At 55.7% G+C, this 19197-nt stretch overlaps 5 protein-coding genes across 5 annotated transcripts; 2 read left to right on the forward strand and 3 right to left on the reverse strand.

Annotated features, from left to right (window-relative positions):
- Window positions 1-1218: 1218 nt before the first annotated feature.
- Window positions 1219-3470, reverse strand: LAESUDRAFT_64995 (uncharacterized protein). Its single transcript, XM_040904209.1, has 2 exons — window positions 2637-3470; window positions 1219-2568 (listed from the first exon to the last, which is right to left on the reverse strand). The coding sequence occupies exons 1-2, from the start codon at window positions 3159-3161 to the stop codon at window positions 1372-1374; spliced, it is 1722 nt and encodes a 573-aa protein (XP_040766128.1). The 5' UTR covers window positions 3162-3470; the 3' UTR covers window positions 1219-1371.
- Window positions 3471-3759: 289 nt separating this feature from the next.
- On the reverse strand, window positions 3760-4652 carry LAESUDRAFT_757626 (uncharacterized protein; the record flags this gene model as incomplete). The annotated part of the gene is made up of 3 exons (XM_040912334.1): window positions 3760-3980; window positions 4301-4449; window positions 4507-4652. The coding sequence occupies 3 exons, from the start codon at window positions 4650-4652 to the stop codon at window positions 3760-3762; spliced, it is 516 nt and encodes a 171-aa protein (XP_040766129.1).
- A 5286-nt stretch (window positions 4653-9938) lies between these two features.
- Window positions 9939-14639, reverse strand: LAESUDRAFT_697300 (uncharacterized protein). The gene is made up of 6 exons (XM_040906304.1): window positions 13439-14639; window positions 12066-13389; window positions 11535-12006; window positions 11049-11274; window positions 10688-10977; window positions 9939-10636 (listed from the first exon to the last, which is right to left on the reverse strand). Exons 1-6 carry the CDS (start codon window positions 14474-14476, stop codon window positions 10348-10350), a joined length of 3639 nt encoding a protein of 1212 aa, XP_040766130.1. The 5' UTR covers window positions 14477-14639; the 3' UTR covers window positions 9939-10347.
- Window positions 14640-15598: 959 nt separating this feature from the next.
- Window positions 15599-16008, forward strand: LAESUDRAFT_723899 (uncharacterized protein). Its single transcript, XM_040908504.1, has one exon. It carries the CDS (start codon window positions 15701-15703, stop codon window positions 15857-15859), a length of 159 nt encoding a protein of 52 aa, XP_040766131.1. The 5' UTR covers window positions 15599-15700; the 3' UTR covers window positions 15860-16008.
- On the forward strand, window positions 15981-17154 carry LAESUDRAFT_65446 (uncharacterized protein). Its single transcript, XM_040904483.1, has 3 exons — window positions 15981-16765; window positions 16820-17042; window positions 17101-17154. Exons 1-2 carry the CDS (start codon window positions 16175-16177, stop codon window positions 17018-17020), a joined length of 792 nt encoding a protein of 263 aa, XP_040766132.1. The 5' UTR covers window positions 15981-16174; the 3' UTR covers window positions 17021-17042; window positions 17101-17154.
- Window positions 17155-19197: the final 2043 nt, after the last annotated feature.

A 19197-nucleotide genomic window follows, 5' to 3' on the forward strand; every position in this document is an offset into this window, starting at 1 on the left:
AGGCAGGCAAAGAGAGACTGGGCTCGAGGAGAAACAAGGGAAAGTGTGATGAGCGTACGGATCGATGCACAGATGAAAAACGTCCACGTAGATACCGAGCAAGATAACAAGCTAGTTGCACAACAACAGCGCGGCGGCCGCTGGCGAAGTGGAAATCTGGATATCGAAAAGAAGCACAGAGAGCAGGATGAAACAACGAGAGAAAGGTCCGAGCGCCGCCCATACGAACGCGGGGCACGGCAAGACAATAGTAGCCAGCAAACAATAATGCAGCACGCGGCCGGCAGCGGTAGCGGTAGCGGATGGCGAACGGCGAAAGACGATAGGATGGTGCGCACAACGAACGACGAACGACCGAGCATTCGCCGCATAACAAGGCGAAGTGCGACTCGTGCGAGGGTATCCGTCACCTGGCAACACCGTCCACGAACAAGGACAAGGGTATCGTAGCGTCCCATCGCACAGGTCACGAATACCTCGTCTGCCCGTACGACCCGAACCCGACATATTGCAGCCCCTGGTTCGCCGGCACACACATATGCATTCCGGTCAGCTCGATCGCACCGCCCTCGTATGCCGGGTCCGGCGACTGCTGCGTCGTCGCCGCGTACGCATAGGCGTCCATGTCGTAGCCCTCGGGATACGTCGCCACGTCGTAGCTCTCCACATAACTCACAGGGCCCTTCGTCAGCGAGTGGTCCTGCTGCTGATGATAGGAGTACGAGTCGGCGCCGTCGTGGCCGGCGATGGTGACATTGACGCTCAGCGGGGTGTTGCAGGTGCCAGCCTCTGCCGGAGGAGGATCAGCATACTCGAACCCGGCCGGGAGAAAGTACTGCATACTGGTGTCAAGCACGGTCTGCAGACGTCACGGGGACAAACATGACCACAAAGTTAGCGCACACACACACGCAAGGCAAAGGCACCACGACGTACCTCTTGCTGCTCAGGACCTCGCAGCGCATGCGCCAACTCGCTAGAGCTCGAGCGCTGCATAGGCGGCGCCACGCACGTCTCGACGCTCGACGCCGGCGACGAATACACGTCCACATCATGCCCGTCGCTTTCCTGCGTCTGCTCTTCAGGCAGAGGGAGGAGGCTCGGACTCGAATGCGCGTGCGACTGGGAGTAAGAGAGCAGAGCGGCGCCGGACTGGTCGTTTCTGACGCCCATGCACGAGAACATCTCGAGGAAAGGCCCAGACGTGCTGCTAACAGACAGTATCATCAGCATGTCAACCCACGCACAACAAGCGCGCATATATGCGCTGTCAAAGCCCTCCTTAACCCCACACGATCATCACAAGACGTCAAATGGACGGATCGCACCAGCCCAGGGCCCAAGGCAGCAGAACATTCCAAAGGACGACACTCACCAGCTTCCCCTTCTGTTCTCCAGGTCCGCCTCACTCTCCTTTCCAGCAGACCCGCCCTCCTCACTACCATAATAACTCGTCCAGCTCGTCTCGCTCCCCGAAACGCTGGCAAAACTACTAAACCTCGACCCATAACCCGCCGAGTAACTCTCATACGCGCTGTCATCGCTCGAGAACGAGCCCCGGTGCCCGTCCATGTTCGCATTCGGGACCGCGCCGTAGTTCGCGCCGCTCTCATACTCGTACTGCGACTGGGGCGCAGGCTCGTACTGCGCAACAGGCTCACCAAAGTGGTAGTCGGGTGTGGGCAGCGGTCCATCGATCGGCGGGCCCACCGTCCGCGTCGGTACCGCATATGCGCCCATCACGTGCCTCGCACTCGGCGCCGCCATGCTGCCCGCCTGCGCTGGAGCATCATACGCAGTGTGAGCCCCGTGCTCGTTCACCAGCGCGGCGACGTGCGCGAGCGGGTGCCTGCTCAGCCGAAGCGCGTGCGTGTCCTGTGGGATCGCAATCGACGCGCGCCGCAGCGGGTCGTACCCTGCGCCAGAGCCGACGTCGTGCGCGTGGTGTGCTGCAACCGGTGAGAGATTCGAATAGGACGATGCAATCAAGAGGTTGGGCATAGATTGGCGACGAAGGTCATATGCGGAGCGGACAGTCTCGTCCAGCGCGCCGCCGAGGCCATAGCGAGATTGCATAGACACGTGGCGCTGCATAAGATTTTGCTGGAGATGCTGGAGATGGCGAATGCCGGCATGCCTAGGGGGAGTGAGAGGGTACTGCAGCTGCGGGGACAGGGAATCAGCGGGATACGCAGATGGCATCTCAGTTTCGTTGGTAGGCGCCGAGCGGCTCCTCGTGGTCGCATCCGAGCTTGAGCTGGTGACGCTGTTCAATCGTCTATCGGGTTCCGCGTCGAGACCGGGCATCGCCGTGTCTGCTGAGCCTGTCGACCCGCCTGATGACGAGCCCGAGCCAGAGCGGTCCCGCTCGTGACGCATAGTCCCCTGTGCGTCTCTCTGAGGCGGAAGATCAAGCTCTTCGTATGTTGGCGAGGGCATGATGGGTGAGGGTGGCGGGCTGAGAGAGTTTCTGCGTGTGGAAGTGGACGAGGATGTTGAGCGCTGATTCTCTGCAAACCGCTTCTTGTTCTGATTCTTCGTCTTTGCGCGGCGATTTTGGAACCAAACCTGGTCAGTACATAGAAGGTAGACTTCTTCAGTAATGGAATGCAGCCCTCGGGATGGTCAGTACGCACCTGGACGTTCCGGGGGGTCATATTCAGCTTCTCCGCAAGCTCCTTCCTAAGGCTTGCGTTCGGCTTCGTCTCCTTGCTATAAGCCTCCTCGAGCACCTTGAGCTGCGCGCGCGTGGTGCGCTTGCGGTGCTTGACCTCATTCGGCGTGTAGGGATAGAAGGTGCGCATGTCGACGCGCGCGGGGTCCATGCCCGGGGGGATGAGCGAGGGCACGCACGTCGTCGCGGGTGTGAGGTGCGTCGCGCGGTTGGCGTAGGAATCCTGGGGGAAGTATGGTGCAGCGGGGGCGGTGTGGGAGCGATGGTGAGGAGGCGGTGCGGGATGATATGGGAGATCGGTGAGCGAGGAGGGATAAGAGTAGACCTGCGACGGCGTGGGCGGTTGCGCAAGCTGCCGGGGCTGGGATGGGAGGTGTCTCTGCGCGGGATACGCGTCGAGCGAGTAGAGCGCAGGTTGAGCTGAAGGAAGGCGGTGCGCTGGAGGGAGCGAGTGCAGTATGCCGCCGGGGAGGTTCGAGCGATCCATTTATATGCAGGAAGGCGAGACGCGATGGAGGAGCCACAGGCTACGCGATCGGGCGAATGATGTGTGCTTTCGGGAGCAATAGAGGTGTTGAATAGGCAGGGCTCGTCTGCGTGGTGCGTCCCTGAGGCGGCGATTAGCGGGAGGGAAGGACACGCTTGGCTGGCAGAGACGCTAGATATCACACCCGGACAGCGACGAGCCGAGAAATCAGCTGGGAGCAGGGCGTCTGGAGGGATGCAGATTGGCTCGGCGGGAGCAATTGCATGGGCTGCTTGGAGAGCGAGCAGTGGTGTGTGCGCGGGTGGGCGTGCGTCAGTCCTTGTGTGCGCGTGTCAAGGGGTCTCTCGCTGCAGGCACAGGGCGGGACGACTATGACGCGGTGGACAAGCGGAGTGGTATAGGAGGACGAGACGGGCTAGATGCAGAAGTAAACAGGACAGAAAGGAGAGCTGGAGGATCCCGACGGGGCAGACGGGGTCTGTGTATGTAAAGAGAGACGGGCGATGCGCGACAGATCCTGCCCAGCTGCGAGAGGTGGTCGCCAGGGGACAGGTGAGAGGAGGGCGCCTGTGCGGGCGGGGGACGCGCTGAAAATGGGCTAGCGAGTGATGGCGGGTGTCAGCGGCGTGATTGGTGGCTCGCCAAGCACGAGCGACAGGTCGCGGGGACGGCGCGGGCGACGCGTGAGGGCGTGATTTTGAGGGCGGAAGGGGGGGAGGAGGAGGAGGAGGGAAGAAAGGAGGGCGGGGGACTCGGGCGGGACGAGGAGAGGCGCAGGCGAAGATGAGCCGACGAAGAGCGGGTGGAGGAAGAGCATCTCTGGGTGCATCTGTGAGCTGAGCTGGTGATGGGACTCAGTGCCGCGGGGCAGTTGCCGGAACAAGCACGCACGGTCTGGATCGCCAGATCATCGCAGATGCAGTGCTTACGTAACGCGCGCTCTCCGGGCCATCCTCGACCCGATCACTGTTGCTCGCCACCTCGTCGGTTCATCCCAGCCTCTCCTCGCCACTCCTGTGAACTCCAACTCTCCGCTGCCATCGCATTCCCTCGGCGTCACAATGTCCGAATAATTCCTCCATTCAGCGTAGCCACTGCGTGTAGCTAGGTTCTCGAGCTTCCTCCATCTGCGCACCTACCCACCATCAGCGCACTCGCAACATGACCTTGGTTCCCGCTCCCATCCGCGTCATCTGGCATCGGCAAGTGCATACGCGAAGCCATAAGTCGCCGCGCGGTCCATACGCTCCTGATGTGCTCGCCGTCCGCGGGGGCCTTCGCTTCCCTTCTTCGCATCCCCGGTCATGGTCCTGATCCCCGTCTGCCATACGCGACTAGCGCACACACGCCTACGATCGCGCCCGCCACGACCTCAACCTTGTGTTTGACACCCGGCGCGTGCTCACCCCCAAATGCGCACCTGCTCTTCCCCTTCTTAGGCACCGCAGTACCCGTACGATTAGCATTAGCCTCGCCGCTGCCCTCTGCCATGCCGCGGGATCAACTTCGCTTCTTCTCTCCAGTTTTTCGCCGCCGCGGCGATGACAGCCATGATTGCTGACGCCTATAGCGGTACGGAGGGCGCGATAATTGCCCAAATCCCCGCGTAGCCGGCGGCGCGGGCGGCGAAACTCACGTTCTCTGGCTGGGGGATCATTCTATATCGATAACTGAATTGCATACGTGCCGTGATCCACTAGTTGCACCTATCTCGCTCGCCTTCCCGTCCCATCCTCGGACACAATAGAGATTAGCGACCAACTAGTAACTTCTCGCCATCGAGTCCGCCTGCGGGGTGCCGCACATCCGGAGTCCGCGAGCATGTGCACAGAACGTCCGCAGAGGCGACCCGCGAGACACAGCCGTAGCGATCCGCGGTCGCCACCTCCAGCCCAACCGCGTCCTCCGAGTCTCGCAGGAGGCGACTCCGGGGCCAGGCAGCCAATCAGCACTCGCGCACGACATCGGGCACGTCCCCGACCAGAAGCATTCAATAATTAATCAGCTCTTCTCTTCTTTGCATTTGCGCTGTCCTGATCGCATCTCAAGCAGCCTCGCCTCGCCTTGCAGATTGTGGCGCTTCCTATCCGGCTGTCCTGGCAATGCTATTGCCTCGTTCTGCGTCGACTCACCGCGTCCGGCGACACACACCCCGTTTGGTACCCGCTTCTACATACAGCCTGCGATGTGGCGTGGTCATCTCGGGTCTCGACTCGAGGAGGGTTGTCCTATCGCTTTTCGCAGGCTCTGCGCTAGTGATAGTGGCATTCCAGACCGCCAGAGATTATCTAGTGTCTTCTGAGAGTCTAAGACAGGCATAACACTGGTCTCGTACCCAGACATCTTTTTTTATTTACAGTGAAGACGTCTGGGTACGAGACCAGCTGTATGCGTGCGGGGATATCATCTTTGGCAACGCAGAGGTGCAGAAACAGGAACAAAATTGCGGATAGAATGGTGTCGTGCCAAAGTGCGATGCTGGGCCCGGGTGGGGTCGGGGATTTGCAGGCACAGCCTCTTATTGCGTCGATTTGCGAATAGCGAGCACTTGGTCGGATGGAAAGCTCATTACGCGAGGGATACGCGTGCTTGGCGAGGACGACAGGACGAAGGCGCAGAACTTGTGCTCAGGACCGCAAGAGTCGATCAAATTTTCAATGTTTGCTGGCCGAGCCGCGGCGACGTCGCTTCGTATACTATGCAATGGCCAGATGAGACGTATCCCCGAGCGCATCCGAAAGCATATCCGAGGCAATACAATGTCATGCGGGCCGCCGGCAGCTCGCCCCACATTGATTGGCTCTTCCAACTCTCTCGCAGAGTCGCCATGCGTTTCGCGTTCGCGTAGGCTACCGGGCGCGAATGATGGCTGGTGCTAAGCTTAAGGCTGCGTCTCGATTACGACGGTGTCGTAATAGTCTGCATGCTACATACCCGGTTGGGCCCAATATGTAGAGTTAGGGAGATAGACTCGGATGGTTTTTACTCTTGACACGGTTGCCGAGCCGTATCAGGTCTACTGCAGGTTGGCCTTCGCCCAGAGGCCTTGTCCTGTGTCGAGCTGAAAAGCACCTCGGTCTATTTATCAAAATTCATTTTCCCATGTCTTCCCACCTGAGAAGGTAATGTCCCCGAGCTGTGTGTGATTACGTGTGTCTGTGTCATCCATGTTCTCAATAATTTTATAGTTCTGTTAGTATATGTGAGATTCCATAACTACCACCAGGAAAACTCAAATCCGCTCTAGGACACTTTTATCCGCTTGCCGTCACTAAAAAAAGACAGTAAGCTTGGCAAAGTCTGAGAACCTTCTTGTTTTGAGCTTTTTTCGCGGTTGGGAGCTATTTATCGTGAACTTATTCGCTTGTATAAGCCAATACCAGCAAGAACAAGTCGTAAAGAGGTTCTCGAACCAGAAGTCGATTTTGAGTTTTCCTGATGTATCAGCCTCAGGCTGCCAGTCCCGGTGACAAAGGTGAGTTAGTTGCACGAAGCTAGCACAGGTACATCATGCATGCAACTGGGCAGCTGGCTCCAGCAGGAATAGTGATGATGCTCCTGCAAACCTCTACAACACCAATGCATGATCGTCAAAGTGGCATGGATGATGGTGTTTCGACTGCGCGCCCAGTGTGGCTATCCGTGCGAGCGGTGTTCGTCGCTGGGTTGTCGCGGGCCTCACCGGCTGCAACCATGGTAGACGTCGTCGGGAGGGTGTCTGACACGGTGCACAGGCAGCCTTGGGCCTTCCCTTTCGACGACGGTGAATACAAGAAGGTACGACCCAGCACGCACGTGTATTGTGAGCGTCTAGTTCATTCTCTATGACTCTTTCTGGCATCGCTCTTGCCTACTTGCTCGTCCCGCGACGACTCACCGCATATAACTAGCTCCACATCTCACCTTCCTCTGTTAATGGCAGCGGCATAAGCATCGCATAATTGATCAACCCGGTATCTGTTGAACTCCCGCCGTTTGCGACGTAGCGGTCGTGGAATGCAACAACCAAACGACGATCACGGCCCCGACTGTAATATCGCAGTCTCGCCTTCTGGATCCAGGCGCATGCATATGACAACTCGTCCCGCCCTGTCCGATTAGCACGGAAGATTGGCGTGTATCGGGCGCACAGCGGGTTTAGAGCGTCCGCACTGCACCCGGGAAACTACATAGGCGGATATGCACTCCGGCTGTGCTGGAGGATTGTACCTCGGGGCGCTTTCGTCACGGTGCGGGACAGTACTTGCCGTGAACACACAGTTCAGAGAAAGGCCACAGGCACTCTGGCGAGCGCATATAATCCATCTACCATCTGACCTCCACGTGGCGCTGCGCTCTCGTTCCTGCAGGGCCTCAGATAGTAAAGTCGGCCGTCTATCAAGCAAAGAAGTGCCTGTATGGGTGAGTCGCGGCCTCGACTAGGGACTCACGCTCACTACCAATCGCTTTTGCGAATGTCTAGTCGTCCTAATACAAATGCGTGTAATTATCTGCGGCGTTCAAGTCTGCTTCTCTGATGCCTCATACGTGAGCTTTCTTCTCTTCTGCCTACCACTTATCTCCTCCCTAGCAGTCTGGAAAACATGAAGAGAAGCAGGTTGGGCACAAGGTCTTTATGCAGAGGTCGTCATGTCCGTCAGGTTCACACCGCGTCGGGCACCATCATTGGGCCAGGCACGCGTTGTGCCTGCTCGCGCGGACCGAGACACGCCGCAACGAAGGGCTGTCCTTGACGTCCATATATGCGCCGATATCGGTGTTTCCGAGCAAGGCCACTGCATGGAATGTCGTGCTGATCAACAATAGCGGAATCAGACTAGCGGTGAGCGCAGGGGTGGAAGTGCTGACAAAACTCCCGTGATGGCCTGACGTTACCTCCATATTGATGAAACACTGGACCGGCCGCTTCTGGTGTCTGAGCTGGGATCAAATCGTCCAGAGTTCCCTTGACTGCCAGAGAAACAATTCTGCATTCTGGATGCACCAGCTACTTGTACTTGACTTCTCTAGGCTAACCAGCCATCGGAGGATACTTCTTCAGGGTACTCGGCGCTATTACCTGGTCCGATATCACTCGCCTCGGCGCAAGACCCTTTCCCGAGTCTCAGGCCGGAAGCAAAGTCCTTCGGGTGCACAAGGTCACGGCTTTCGCAATTTCGGAGCCAGTTCATGCTCGGTGTAAGCGAAACTGCACGCGGGTCGCGGTCCAACGTAAGGCCCTCCACATATCTTCATCGCGCGTCCGTTGCGATGCAGCGAAGAAGCCATTGGCGACCCTGTTGGAGAACATAAATATGTTACGGTATCAATAACGCACTTCTGCAGTGCGTGCAAGAAAGCGCTGGACTAGTGGACTGTTTCACATATCAGGCGCCACTGGACACCGACTACGGGCCTCGCTTATGTCACAATACTCGCGTGTGCATTGTCTCCGCATGGCTGTTGCTGGCGGAAGAACGATAGTCGATCACATGCCCCGCTGGCAATAGCTCTCCAATGCGAGATGTTTTGCGAGCCACCCCTTTTGTCTCACGTTCTATAAATTCTTCTTGACAGGGTCTAGGAATGTCCCTGAAGCGTATTAGCAGCGGCGACGAATGCGCTCCATTGTGGTTCGCTCCACCCGTGGCCTTCCGAGCAGTCATTGATCCTGTGGAGTGGCAGTGGTGCCTGGACGCAACGATATGTTCCGCCTCATGCTTGGGCAAGAAGCCGTGTCCCGCGAACCTGGTGCCATCAGAGAGCTCCACGATGACTTCTCGATGCGATGCAAAGGACGATATCCTGTTTAGGCTCGTTTCACGGTGGTTATACGGCGATTACGACCTCCGGGTGCTCTCAGCTCATGTTCCGTCGCACAACGATCCCTTGCTGCTTCGTTCATGGACTTTGAGCGCTGGTAGAATGAGCATCTACGACATCTGCCTCCGACGTCGTCGGATGGGTTTGTCGACTCTAACTAGTTCGTCAAGCTGTCTTGATGCCTGCATCCTTCCGTTGTGCGCGGAATTGGCTTGAAGGGAAGTCGGATGCATACGGTGTACGATCGATACCTCTGCATGAAGCAGAGCGCTATCCAGTGCTGCGCTGATCGATGATGAACACGGATTTGGAAGTCTGACGCAGTCGTATCGCTCTCGAATGCCGGCATGGAAGCAGGGCCGAAGATTGCGTATCGTTGAAGGTTTGCCTAACGGAGCGTTCTGGATGATGGGATGGACATTCATGGGGTGATGGGTCCCGTACCATGGTTATCTCGTATTACTCCGTCCCCGTCCAGCTCATGCGTCGGCCCACATCATGTTTGCGTGCTTATCCATGCATGCGCTCGTCAGGGAACGAGTCGATAGACTGCGGAAGAACATTCGTTACATTCGTCCGCCCAAGTCTCCGAGCCAATGAGGGCCGTAGAAACGGCTGTGGGCTGATGCCGCATGCTGGTCAATCAGAGGATAGCCAGCGAAGCTGTGGTCACGCAGGTCTACAATTTGCTACGGAGCTCCACTAGCACATGCGCATGAGAGCGTGCAGGTTGTCGTAGTAGCTCATCGTGGCTGGACCCTGAAGGTGCTAATCTGTTGGCTCGTAAGAATGCTGCGTGTGGCTTGCAATGCTAATTGTTTTATGTAGTCAGGACGTCCGCGTCAATATCGATCACTCCGGACTTGATGGTGGCGTTCTGCGGACCGGCGCCGAAGCTCAAGCTCCACTACTGATGTATGCGTTCATCCTAGACTCACAGGGTCGTATGGATGGCGATGGGTTCACCTGACTTGCAGCGTGTCCGGGCTCACAGCTTGGCAGTATCAGAATTCTAGTACATTGCACATATGCAAGAAGCACCCGAGTATGTACAGATTGTGAATATATGCACAGAGACCTGAATAGAGCGTGCCGATGTGTCTGCGAGAGATTAGACAATGAGTTGGTAAGACAAGACATGTCAATGTTATCCATGAAACAAGAAAACGGAAGACTTTGTTGCTACATACGTATAATCAAGGGCGATGAAGTTGGAACCAAAATCGTACACAATAGGAGCGAGCCAGGACCTGACTTAGAGTACGCAAAACCAACGGCCATAAACAGAGCCGCGACGGAACGAGCAGGTATCCCTGAGTGCACAGGGAGACAACGGGATGCCATGCGAAAGACACACCACCCTAACGGGAAGCGCCGCTGAGGATCAGTGATCCCCTCGCTTTCTGTGGAGGATCTCCTTCAGGAAACCCTGTCCACCAGCGCCCAATGGACTAGCAGCAAAGACGTCCCCTTCGGCTTCCCTGACAGCCCGCATCGCTGCCCGAGCTCGGGACACGACAGGGTGCGCGGCGACAAGACGTATCTCGATGCGCGCATCGGGATCCGTGCGGAGCATACTCCGTATCAGCCCTCGCATCTCCAAGCTGAGGGACACGAGGCCCGAGTCGACTTGAGAGAAATCCTCCTGGCGTAGTCTGTGCCAGGCCTCGCCCCTACAAACATCGTCAGCGGACGCTCCAGTTGACCACATGGATTATACGCACTCTCCGGGAACAACAATGTTGGTGGCTGCCTCGAGGATGGTGATACCCAAGCTAAAAACATCAGCTGCCTTTCCGTAGTGGCCTTGCAGGACCTCCGGTGCAAGATACATCTTATCACCTTCCCGTTCGAAAGCAGTCGTACCGACGGCATTGGATGGAGGCAACGGGCGTGGCCACATTGACGCCATGCCAAAATCACCGATCTTCAGCCGCCCAGAGCTTGTAATGAAGATGTTCTCGGGCTTCAAATCAAGGTGAATGACTCCGCCGTCGTGTATGAAGCGTAGACCCTGTTGTCCACGATGCAAAGAGATTCACGTCAATGGTTTGCGCACGGCAACTGCAAAGTGAATATACGTACGTCAGATAGTTCGGTTAGGATGCGCCACACTCTACTCTCATCCAACTTCGGGTACGCGCGTCCATACGCCAACAGAAAATGTGCAAAATTCCCGAGGGAGCAGAGCTCTGTGCGGATGTAGAGCGCCTCGTCCTCTTCCCAGCTGTCAATATACGCGAGGACGTTCGGGTGCCCGCCGCGTGCTGATAAGTGCGAAAGGATGTCAACTTCTTCACGGAGACGGAGTCTGCAACACAATAGAGCGGGAAAAGTTAGTATTTGCAATCATAGATGATGACAGACAAGGAAAGACGGTGAATATGATGGACGCCTGCCGACTTGCTTCTCATGTCGATCCGCAGGACATACCGCCGGCAAACGAGGATGCAATTAAGCAATCATTCAACGAAGCCGCGGCAATCAGTCCGCGCACTCAACTCCGCGGATCAACGCCATCATACGACAACCGAGCAAGAATAAGAATTGAAATTGGCAAGCCAGACTCACCGATGCTTAGCGCCCTCGAACCGCTTGGATATCTTCACTGCGAACAGCTGACCCTCTTGACCGAGGGAAGCGGCAACTTCATCGTTGTATGTCACTTTCATCACTCGCCCGAATTCTCCGGTACCCAACTCGTCCACCTCCTCGAAGTCGCGTTTGAAACGACCTGGCTGTTCTTCGTCGTTCGGTGGCAGGAGTCGGGCGCGCGAATTGACGACAGGAGAGGAATGCGACATGGGCAGACGCGCCGGGTGTGCATGAGTGTGCGGGCGGGAGAACAAAGGTGCGCGCACTGGAGTGGGTTGAGGGAACATCGATGCTCCAGCGCGTTGGTGTCGGACGGACGCTGCAACGCTAGGCGAATCGTATCCAGCCGATTCCGCCGAGGCGGTAGGCGTTGCAATCTCTTGCGATGAAACTTGTGTTTGTCTCTTGACGGGGGATAGCGTCAGGCGAGGCGGTAGAAGCTTCCAATCTAGTGAGCCACGACAAACGTGAAAACTAATTCTTTATTGAGTGACAGTACGTACGTACCCTTTACAGTTGATCTGGTCGGGGTTGCCATTGGCGTTTCACCGCCGCTGGAGAAATTGCTACTGCTCCTGTGCATTAGCAGATGCATGTGCATCCTGCCGCCCTTTGAGTCGTTTACAGACCGGCTTGAAGATGACTGAGGTCGTGAACCACGGCCAAGGCTCAAGCCCTCGTACCTGCCCCGTCGAAGAGCTATGGGACTCACGTCCTCGTCGTCATCGTCAGCATCAAAATCTACGGACAACTTCGGAATCTTGAAGGCGGCACGATTCTCCTTTTCGAGAATCGGGAAGGCCGCAGGCATGCTCTTGCGAGGCTTCGACTTTGCCCTTCCACCTTTCGGCACATTGTTGTCGAAGTCGAGATGTCCAACCTTGGACGCCATGACGCTCTGCCACGGCCTCACCATCATGTTCGCCGTCTTCACTTTCTTGACAGGCGTCCCAGGTACCTTCTTGGGTCCTTTGTGCCCTTCAGCTACATTGCTGGAACCCGTCATCAGAGTACGGAGAATGACCGCGTTCACATCCTCTGCGGACTCATCGTCCGAACGCGCAAGGGTAGTATCTGCAGCGGGCCATCCTGAAGTGGCACTGGGTACGAAACTGGGCGTGGGGAGGGCTTCCTCCGAGTTGACAGTGCTCACGGACGTAGACGCACGTGGCATAGGCAGCAGGTCGGGACGGCTACATGAGCGGGCAGGTTGTCCATCATCATCGCTCGAATTGAAAGCGACACCTGAGTCCCGTGGTCGGAACTTCTTGAGAAGCGGAGACGGCGCACTGAGCTTTTGTTTCTTCTTCGGACTTGGAATACCCTCACGCATGCTAGAGCTCGACGAGGTAGTGTCAGAGCTGTTAAAGAAGCGTTCTTCCTCAGAATCGTCCTCGCGCTTGCGTCGATTCGGCGAAGAACTCAGCGATGAAGATGCATCAGAGTCATCTCTCCACTTAGTGCTGTTCGAGGCTCGACCAGCATAGCTGTGACGGTTACGAGCATGCAACCGTTTGCTCGCAGCTTTCTTACGGCCGGATGATGTGTTTGTGCCTGTGTCAGATGCGGGTTTCGATTTCCTCGGGTCCGGAATGGTTGGGCCGAAGAAAAGAGTAGCCGCACTAGCCATTCTTTCGAAGGTACGTGGCCTGGGAGGCTGCGTCTGTGTATCCAGCTTGGGAAGAATACTCGGCGTCGGTCGAGCACGAGAGGAACGAGAGACCAAAATGTCGAGGGAGCTTGCAGAATGACGGGAATGGAGTTGAGTGGGAGAAGGCGAGACAGCATTGAGGCTGTGGCCGTGATGGGCGTGTTGTAGCACAGGTTTAACCTAAGACTAGTCAACCTCGATTACGGCCCCGATGCGAGAGAAGACAAACCTGAGTCACACATGCGGCGGATGAAAACTGCGCTGACTCCAACAACTCTGAGGACACATGTCGGGCGCGTGCCCGTCGCTTCGTGATGTGATTCCCAGGAGACACAGCCTCAGCGACGTCTTCGTTCTTGCGAATCGATAGATCATAAGCCGGTGAGCGGACTAATTCCAGTCTCTTGCCCTTCACCTTCACCTTAGCACCAAGCCGCGACGTATCACTGTCACTGAGAAGCGGCCTTCGTGTGCTTGCTTCTGGCTCTCCAAACTCTAATTCAGTGTCATAGTCGCTATCGACATCCGATCCTCGCTGGGAGTCAGAGATCTGCAGCATGGTCATTGTTTTCTCTTGTTTTCGCAAGCGCATATCCGTCTGAGCCTTATTGGGATGGCATCGAGGGGTGAACCGGGGAGCTGGGAGAGGAGCCAGGCGGTCAAAGGGCACAGACGCAGAATCGCCTTCACGTTTTGTGCTAGACGTAATCAAGAGAGGGGTCATAGTACGCTCGCGTTGCGGCGTGGCGCACATGCTCGAAGCCGGCTTTCGGTCAGTATTCGTGCCGATAAGAGCGGAGAGCAAGGTGTTGACCTGCTTCGGAGACAGAATGGGACGGTCCGGCGTCTCTAGAGAAGGCGTGGACCCCCTAGCCGGAGTCCGGAAGCTCGGACCAACGACGAAGGGGGAGGTGGATGGCGGCGGGACGAATGAAGGTGAATGATATACCGATTGCTGGTGACGATGGTCGTCCTCGGCGGGTGCATCAAAGTGGACGCGCGGTGACCGAGCTAGATAGGGCCGGTGAGTGTAGGATGGAGGGCGCAGGGGGGATTGGAAGACGTCGTCCATGTCCATCGGTTCTGCGGTCGGAGGTGCATGGCGCCGGAGCGGCGAAGGCGTAAGCAAAGGCGTAGAATGAGCAAATGGATGTCCTGCAAGACGTGGTGGCGATTCAAAGGCGGAGTGTCGAGAGTTTGGCACGCTTTCGTCGCGTCTTGAAGGTCTAAACGACACGTAGTCTCCGGTAGGGGTTGGAGCAAGCATAGCAGACAAGGTAAGCAAGGTAACGCAGTAATGTGAATCCCGTTGTATTCTTCAGTCTTGCTGCAGCAGAGACGGGCAAGAAGAGTCCTGAGGTTATCGTAGTCAAGAGCAAGGTAGAGACAGATGGGTGTCGTTGCGGCAGAAAACGTGGTGATGGTATAATTGAAAGGAGGGTGAAGGGGACAGCTCAGACTCGCGCGTGTGAGTTATGATCAACAAGATCATGTGATCGTGGCGGTACGCATTAAACAAACGTTGGCGCCCACATTCATACTCCGATTGCAACTCCCTTTGAGATAAGCGCTCGCTTTTATTCGCCGGAAATGCTCTGCAATAACCTCGCTCTTCTTCACAGTGAAAGAGGATGTGCTTACGCTCAATGATCTGTCTCTGCGAGCGTATCTGGCCATGAAACATGTTAATTGTGATGGTGCAGTCTGTATTTCTGTTGACTGCTGCGGTGGTGTGCTCCGGATCTCGCTCGATTCATTCTGCTGGATCTCGATTGCTTTGCTGGCAGGATGCTATGTTGACGACGACGCCTACCTTGGCTGTTTCGGATTCCCATCGGATCATTAATTACTGTGCCAAAATGTCTCATCGTTGTTGAGTGGGTCGAGAGCCGCACTATATAGCTTTGCGCCACAGGCCATCCGACTACCATGCGAATATTGTCGCGATAACTGCCTTCAAATGTCCACCGGCACCTCCTGCATACAGGTATATTCCTCGTTGTCTCCTTGTTAGATAGTTGCCGCTTCCTTGTGTCTCCTACGCAAATTTGGTAGTTGAATCATCGGGATCAGACGTGGCAACTTACTGTTGCAGGATTTGGTCTCATGTAAGTTGGCATGCATCGCGGTCCATCATGTCAATGATGGGTTGGGTTTGGTGAGGGTTATCGGCGTATTCTGTCCTGGTTGCAGCAACACACCGATGTTTAGGGCAGATCAAGCGGAGGACGGACGTTGGCATCAGCGAAGAAAGCTAAGGTTGCAAACGGTCCCACGTCTATGCGAACATACAACCGAGCATTCCAGCCTGAAGAGATCAAGTCGACGAACGACGACGGAGTCGTCCATTGCCATTTTATTAGCACAGTCAATGATGTTCCTCGGGCGAACCTAGGCGTACATGGTGCGTTTGTTCGAACTATTCTGATAAACGTTCCAAGCCGTCCTCATAGCTACCATTTGGAATCATACACTCGCAGGAGCTAATACGATGAAATTAGTGAGCGTGTATGAGAACGAGGGCAAGCGTCTATTCTCCGGCCACCGATCTGCAGCGCTCGCACTGGTATTCATCATGCCATGGTATGGTGGTTGTTCAGTGCGAATCGACCGTGGAAAGTCAAGGTGGCCGACTATCAGTGGAGGTTGACATTGACAGCCGTGACAAGGGTGACGAGATCGTCACTGTCAGCCTCCACGAAACAAGATATAAACCCCTCCGCTCCTGCTCTCTACCTCAGAAACATCTTGCCTACCATCGCCCATCATGCTCATCCTGCCTGCCCTTCCTCTGCTCACTTACTTCTTGGTCGCTCTGGTTGGCATCTACCAGAGCTACCAAGCGGTGTACACCCAGTTCAGGTTCCCGTGTCTGGGTGGGCCGTCGATGTATGTTCGACTCGACGGGTGAGTTGTTTGCTTCCTGTCTGCAACGGTACGCTGACGGGAATGCAGCGGACACGCCATGAAATCCGCACTGTGGTCTACTCGACGGCTGGCCGGCCGAGTGGACTATGTGCACATCGACGATGGACCCTCCGTCATCGCCGACGACTATTCCTGGTATACGATCGTTACTGAGGCCGAGGTGCTTGACGAGCGCCTCGACTATGTTTACCGTTCTCGACAACCCATGGACGGCGACACTCATCCCTCGACGGCACTCGCGACGCCCACGGTCGAATTCCTTACGCTTCCCTTAGCGGCTGCTGAAGAAGACGAGGGCGATACGGACCACAGTGCATGGCTACAGCCCAGTTGGTCCCAGTACATGGAGCACCTTCAGCAACTACAGGAGCTCTACGCCGCCTCGACAGCTTTCCCAGCCGCCACTGTCGATTCGGCATCGATGGTCAACATATCGACGTCGACTTCGACTTCCATTGCGTCTACCCCATCTGCTACGGCCCCACCTTTGGCAACCTCGGAAGGCAAGGTCGAACGGGAGGAGAAGATGCGAACGGGCTGGACGACACAAGACAAGTTCTTCTGGCTCGGAGGGGGTCTGGCGGTGCTTGTCATCGTCAGCGTAGAGCTCGCGTGTTCGGAAGACAATGTATGCGATTTTCCCTGCTCTGCGATATCGCCGCTTACAATCCTCTCGTGTCAGCCGGAAGCGAACTCCAAAGAAAAGGAGAAGAAGAAGTGCGAGGAAGATGTCGCGGAGTCATCGTCGGACACGTCCATGGACGGAGCGTTCTCACCGTCAGTAACTTCCACACCCAATAGTGGTCGTTCTCAGGCCGCCCGACGCCGTTCAGCGACTCCCGCCTCGGAGACATCGATACTCGTCGCGGACCCTTTTGGTTAACTGAATTGATTTCTATTCGAAGGTGAGCGCGATCTCCTGATGACTATTGCAATCTTCACTCACTGGCCATCTCACAGAAGACAAAGCTGACGATAATCAAAGACAACCCACGATCATCGAGGAACAGATGTACGCACGCTGATCTCCAATTACAAGTAAGTCGTTGGCACTGTTCATGCATTCACTCGTGCTCACATCTAGCCGATAGGTCACGATGGACAGAAATGGTGGTGTGATGTTGGGGAGTGGGGATTCCCATCAGACTTGTGTGTAGGAGAGGAGCATGGAAGCACGGAGTTGAAGGACGCACGCAAGATTGCTGAAGTCGTGGGACGTACCGGACATGTCCGGTCGTATTTGCACTGCATATTATCGAATCGGCAGGAATGGAGCATAAAGTACAAGTAAGTCGTTGGCACTGTTCATACATTTACCCGTACTCACACCTAGCTGATAGGTAACGACGAACAGGAATGGTGGTGTGATGTTGGGGAGTGGGGACTTCCGTCAGACTTGTGTGTAGGAGAGAAGCATGGAATTGAAAAGACGCACGTAACATTGTTGAGGTCGAGGGACGTACTGCACATGTCCGGTTGTATTTGTATCGCGTATTCTCGAATTGGCAGGAATAGAGCATAATGGGCATCATAAAAGATTTGTGTCACGGCTGCAACGAGCTAGCTTCGGATTGGGTTCTCTACGCCAACCGTTTCGAATAAACTCGGCGGTGCGCTTGTATTGCATGTCATGCCAGTTGAATATAGCAGTTGACCGTTCATCCATCTGTCGCAGCACCTATAACATAGTGCATCAGAATAGCAGGACAGGGATGGAATGTTCATCGCAAGAATTACGTTTGTGGATGCTTGGCACGCAGATGAGTGCAAGCCTCCGTGCAAGCCTCCCCGGTTCCCGTGTGCCTGAGCATGCACTGGCAGTCGCTATGACACAAGAAGACTGTAGAAAATCGCCGCTGGCCGCTGTCCCGAGGGCGGCGATGAGTAGCCGAGTCGCGCCGCGCGGCGTGGTTACTATGAGGCAAAACGCTGGAGACCCCGTCCCCGCTATATAGTACCCGTATACATATATACAAATACACCGGTGGCGGCGCTGCCCATTGCCCCTCCGGCCCCAGATTGCGACAAAGACTGCGATCTCTGCTGCGCTCTTCAGTTGCGAGGTTGCAGCTACTGATGATATCCGAGGACAAATGTGCCTCTGGAGGATCGGAAGTGAGCCTCGGGTTCTCCGACTGTCCAGCCTTTTGAACGAGCGGTGTGATTCCGGGAAGAGTGGAAGAATGAGATGCTGCAGCTGCCGTCTAACAGTGAATAGACTGTGCGAGTGTTGCGACAGCAGTATGTGCTGATCGTAGTCCAAGCAACTGCTACACGTGGCACATGCTAGTTTGAGCTTGACTGGTCGAAGTCCTCTCGACGCGTCTGTGGCTGTAAGATCCTTGAGATGAACTTCACGAATGGCAAGCTCAAAGCTGCTCAGCGTGCAAACGGGCTAGTAGTCGCCGTCGTTTCGTAAGCTATTCCAGGCACCGTGGTGTTTCTCAGCCGTGATGCATATTCAACTCATCCATCAACGCTCCGATGGCAACCACTGGCAGGTACGCCCGGCTATCCTCCTTACGGTCGTCGCAAGGCTATCTTGACGAAATTTCGATCAATTGTTCCTTAACACGTTCCATCCTGGCGTACATGTGAAGGAACAATCTCGTTTGAGATGATCTGCTTATCCGAAAAAAACGCTATACATCAAAGTTTCGACGGGTCATTGTATGTTCTAACTGCCAAGGTCACGTTTTCGGGATAAAAATGCAGTGGGCCCGAGATGCATAGCACAGTCACGCTTGAGTGCCTTATCTCGGCAGGATCCATGCCTTTGGTACGAATCTGCTTTGTATCGCTGCTTCCGTCGCTGTGCGTCGCGCATATATACTTGTTGGCACCAAAGGTGATGCAACCATAATGCCGATCATCCGATCATGTTAATAAGGGAAGACACAAGCAGTGCTATTCTATGACTAACATCAGCTTTGCCGTGAGGACGCCACAACTTCTCTTTTACAGCGACTGCTGCAGCCACTCCCAACTTCTGTGACCTGTCGGCCGCTAGCTGCCTCTGTGCACAGTGGTGCAGAGCCGACTCTATTATATCATTGCAGC

Source organism: Laetiporus sulphureus (assembly GCF_001632365.1).
Source record: "Laetiporus sulphureus 93-53 unplaced genomic scaffold LAESUscaffold_11, whole genome shotgun sequence".
In the NCBI taxonomy this organism is placed as follows: domain Eukaryota; kingdom Fungi; phylum Basidiomycota; class Agaricomycetes; order Polyporales; family Laetiporaceae; genus Laetiporus; species Laetiporus sulphureus.

What these genes read in the sequence shown, in the direction of transcription:
- LAESUDRAFT_65446 (XM_040904483.1), top strand. Translation starts at nt 16,175, where the DNA reads ATGAAATCCGCACTGTGGTCTACTCGACGGCTGGCCGGCCGAGTGGAC. An exon ending in TCGCGTGTTCGGAAGACAAT is followed by an intron (nt 16,766 to 16,819) that starts GTATGCGATTTT and finishes CTCTCGTGTCAG; the next exon opens with CCGGAAGCGAACTCCAAAGA.
- LAESUDRAFT_697300 (XM_040906304.1), bottom strand. Translation starts at nt 14,476, where the DNA reads ATGCTTGCTCCAACCCCTACCGGAGACTACGTGTCGTTTAGACCTTCA. An exon ending in GACCAGATCAACTGTAAAGG is followed by an intron (nt 12,007 to 12,065) that starts GTACGTACGTAC and finishes GTGGCTCACTAG; the next exon opens with ATTGGAAGCTTCTACCGCCT. An exon ending in AACATTGTTGTTCCCGGAGA is followed by an intron (nt 10,637 to 10,687) that starts GTGCGTATAATC and finishes CGATGTTTGTAG; the next exon opens with GGGCGAGGCCTGGCACAGAC.
- LAESUDRAFT_723899 (XM_040908504.1), top strand. Translation starts at nt 15,701, where the DNA reads ATGAAATTAGTGAGCGTGTATGAGAACGAGGGCAAGCGTCTATTCTCC.
- LAESUDRAFT_64995 (XM_040904209.1), bottom strand. Translation starts at nt 3,161, where the DNA reads ATGGATCGCTCGAACCTCCCCGGCGGCATACTGCACTCGCTCCCTCCA. An exon ending in TGACCCCCCGGAACGTCCAG is followed by an intron (nt 2,569 to 2,636) that starts GTGCGTACTGAC and finishes TGTACTGACCAG; the next exon opens with GTTTGGTTCCAAAATCGCCG.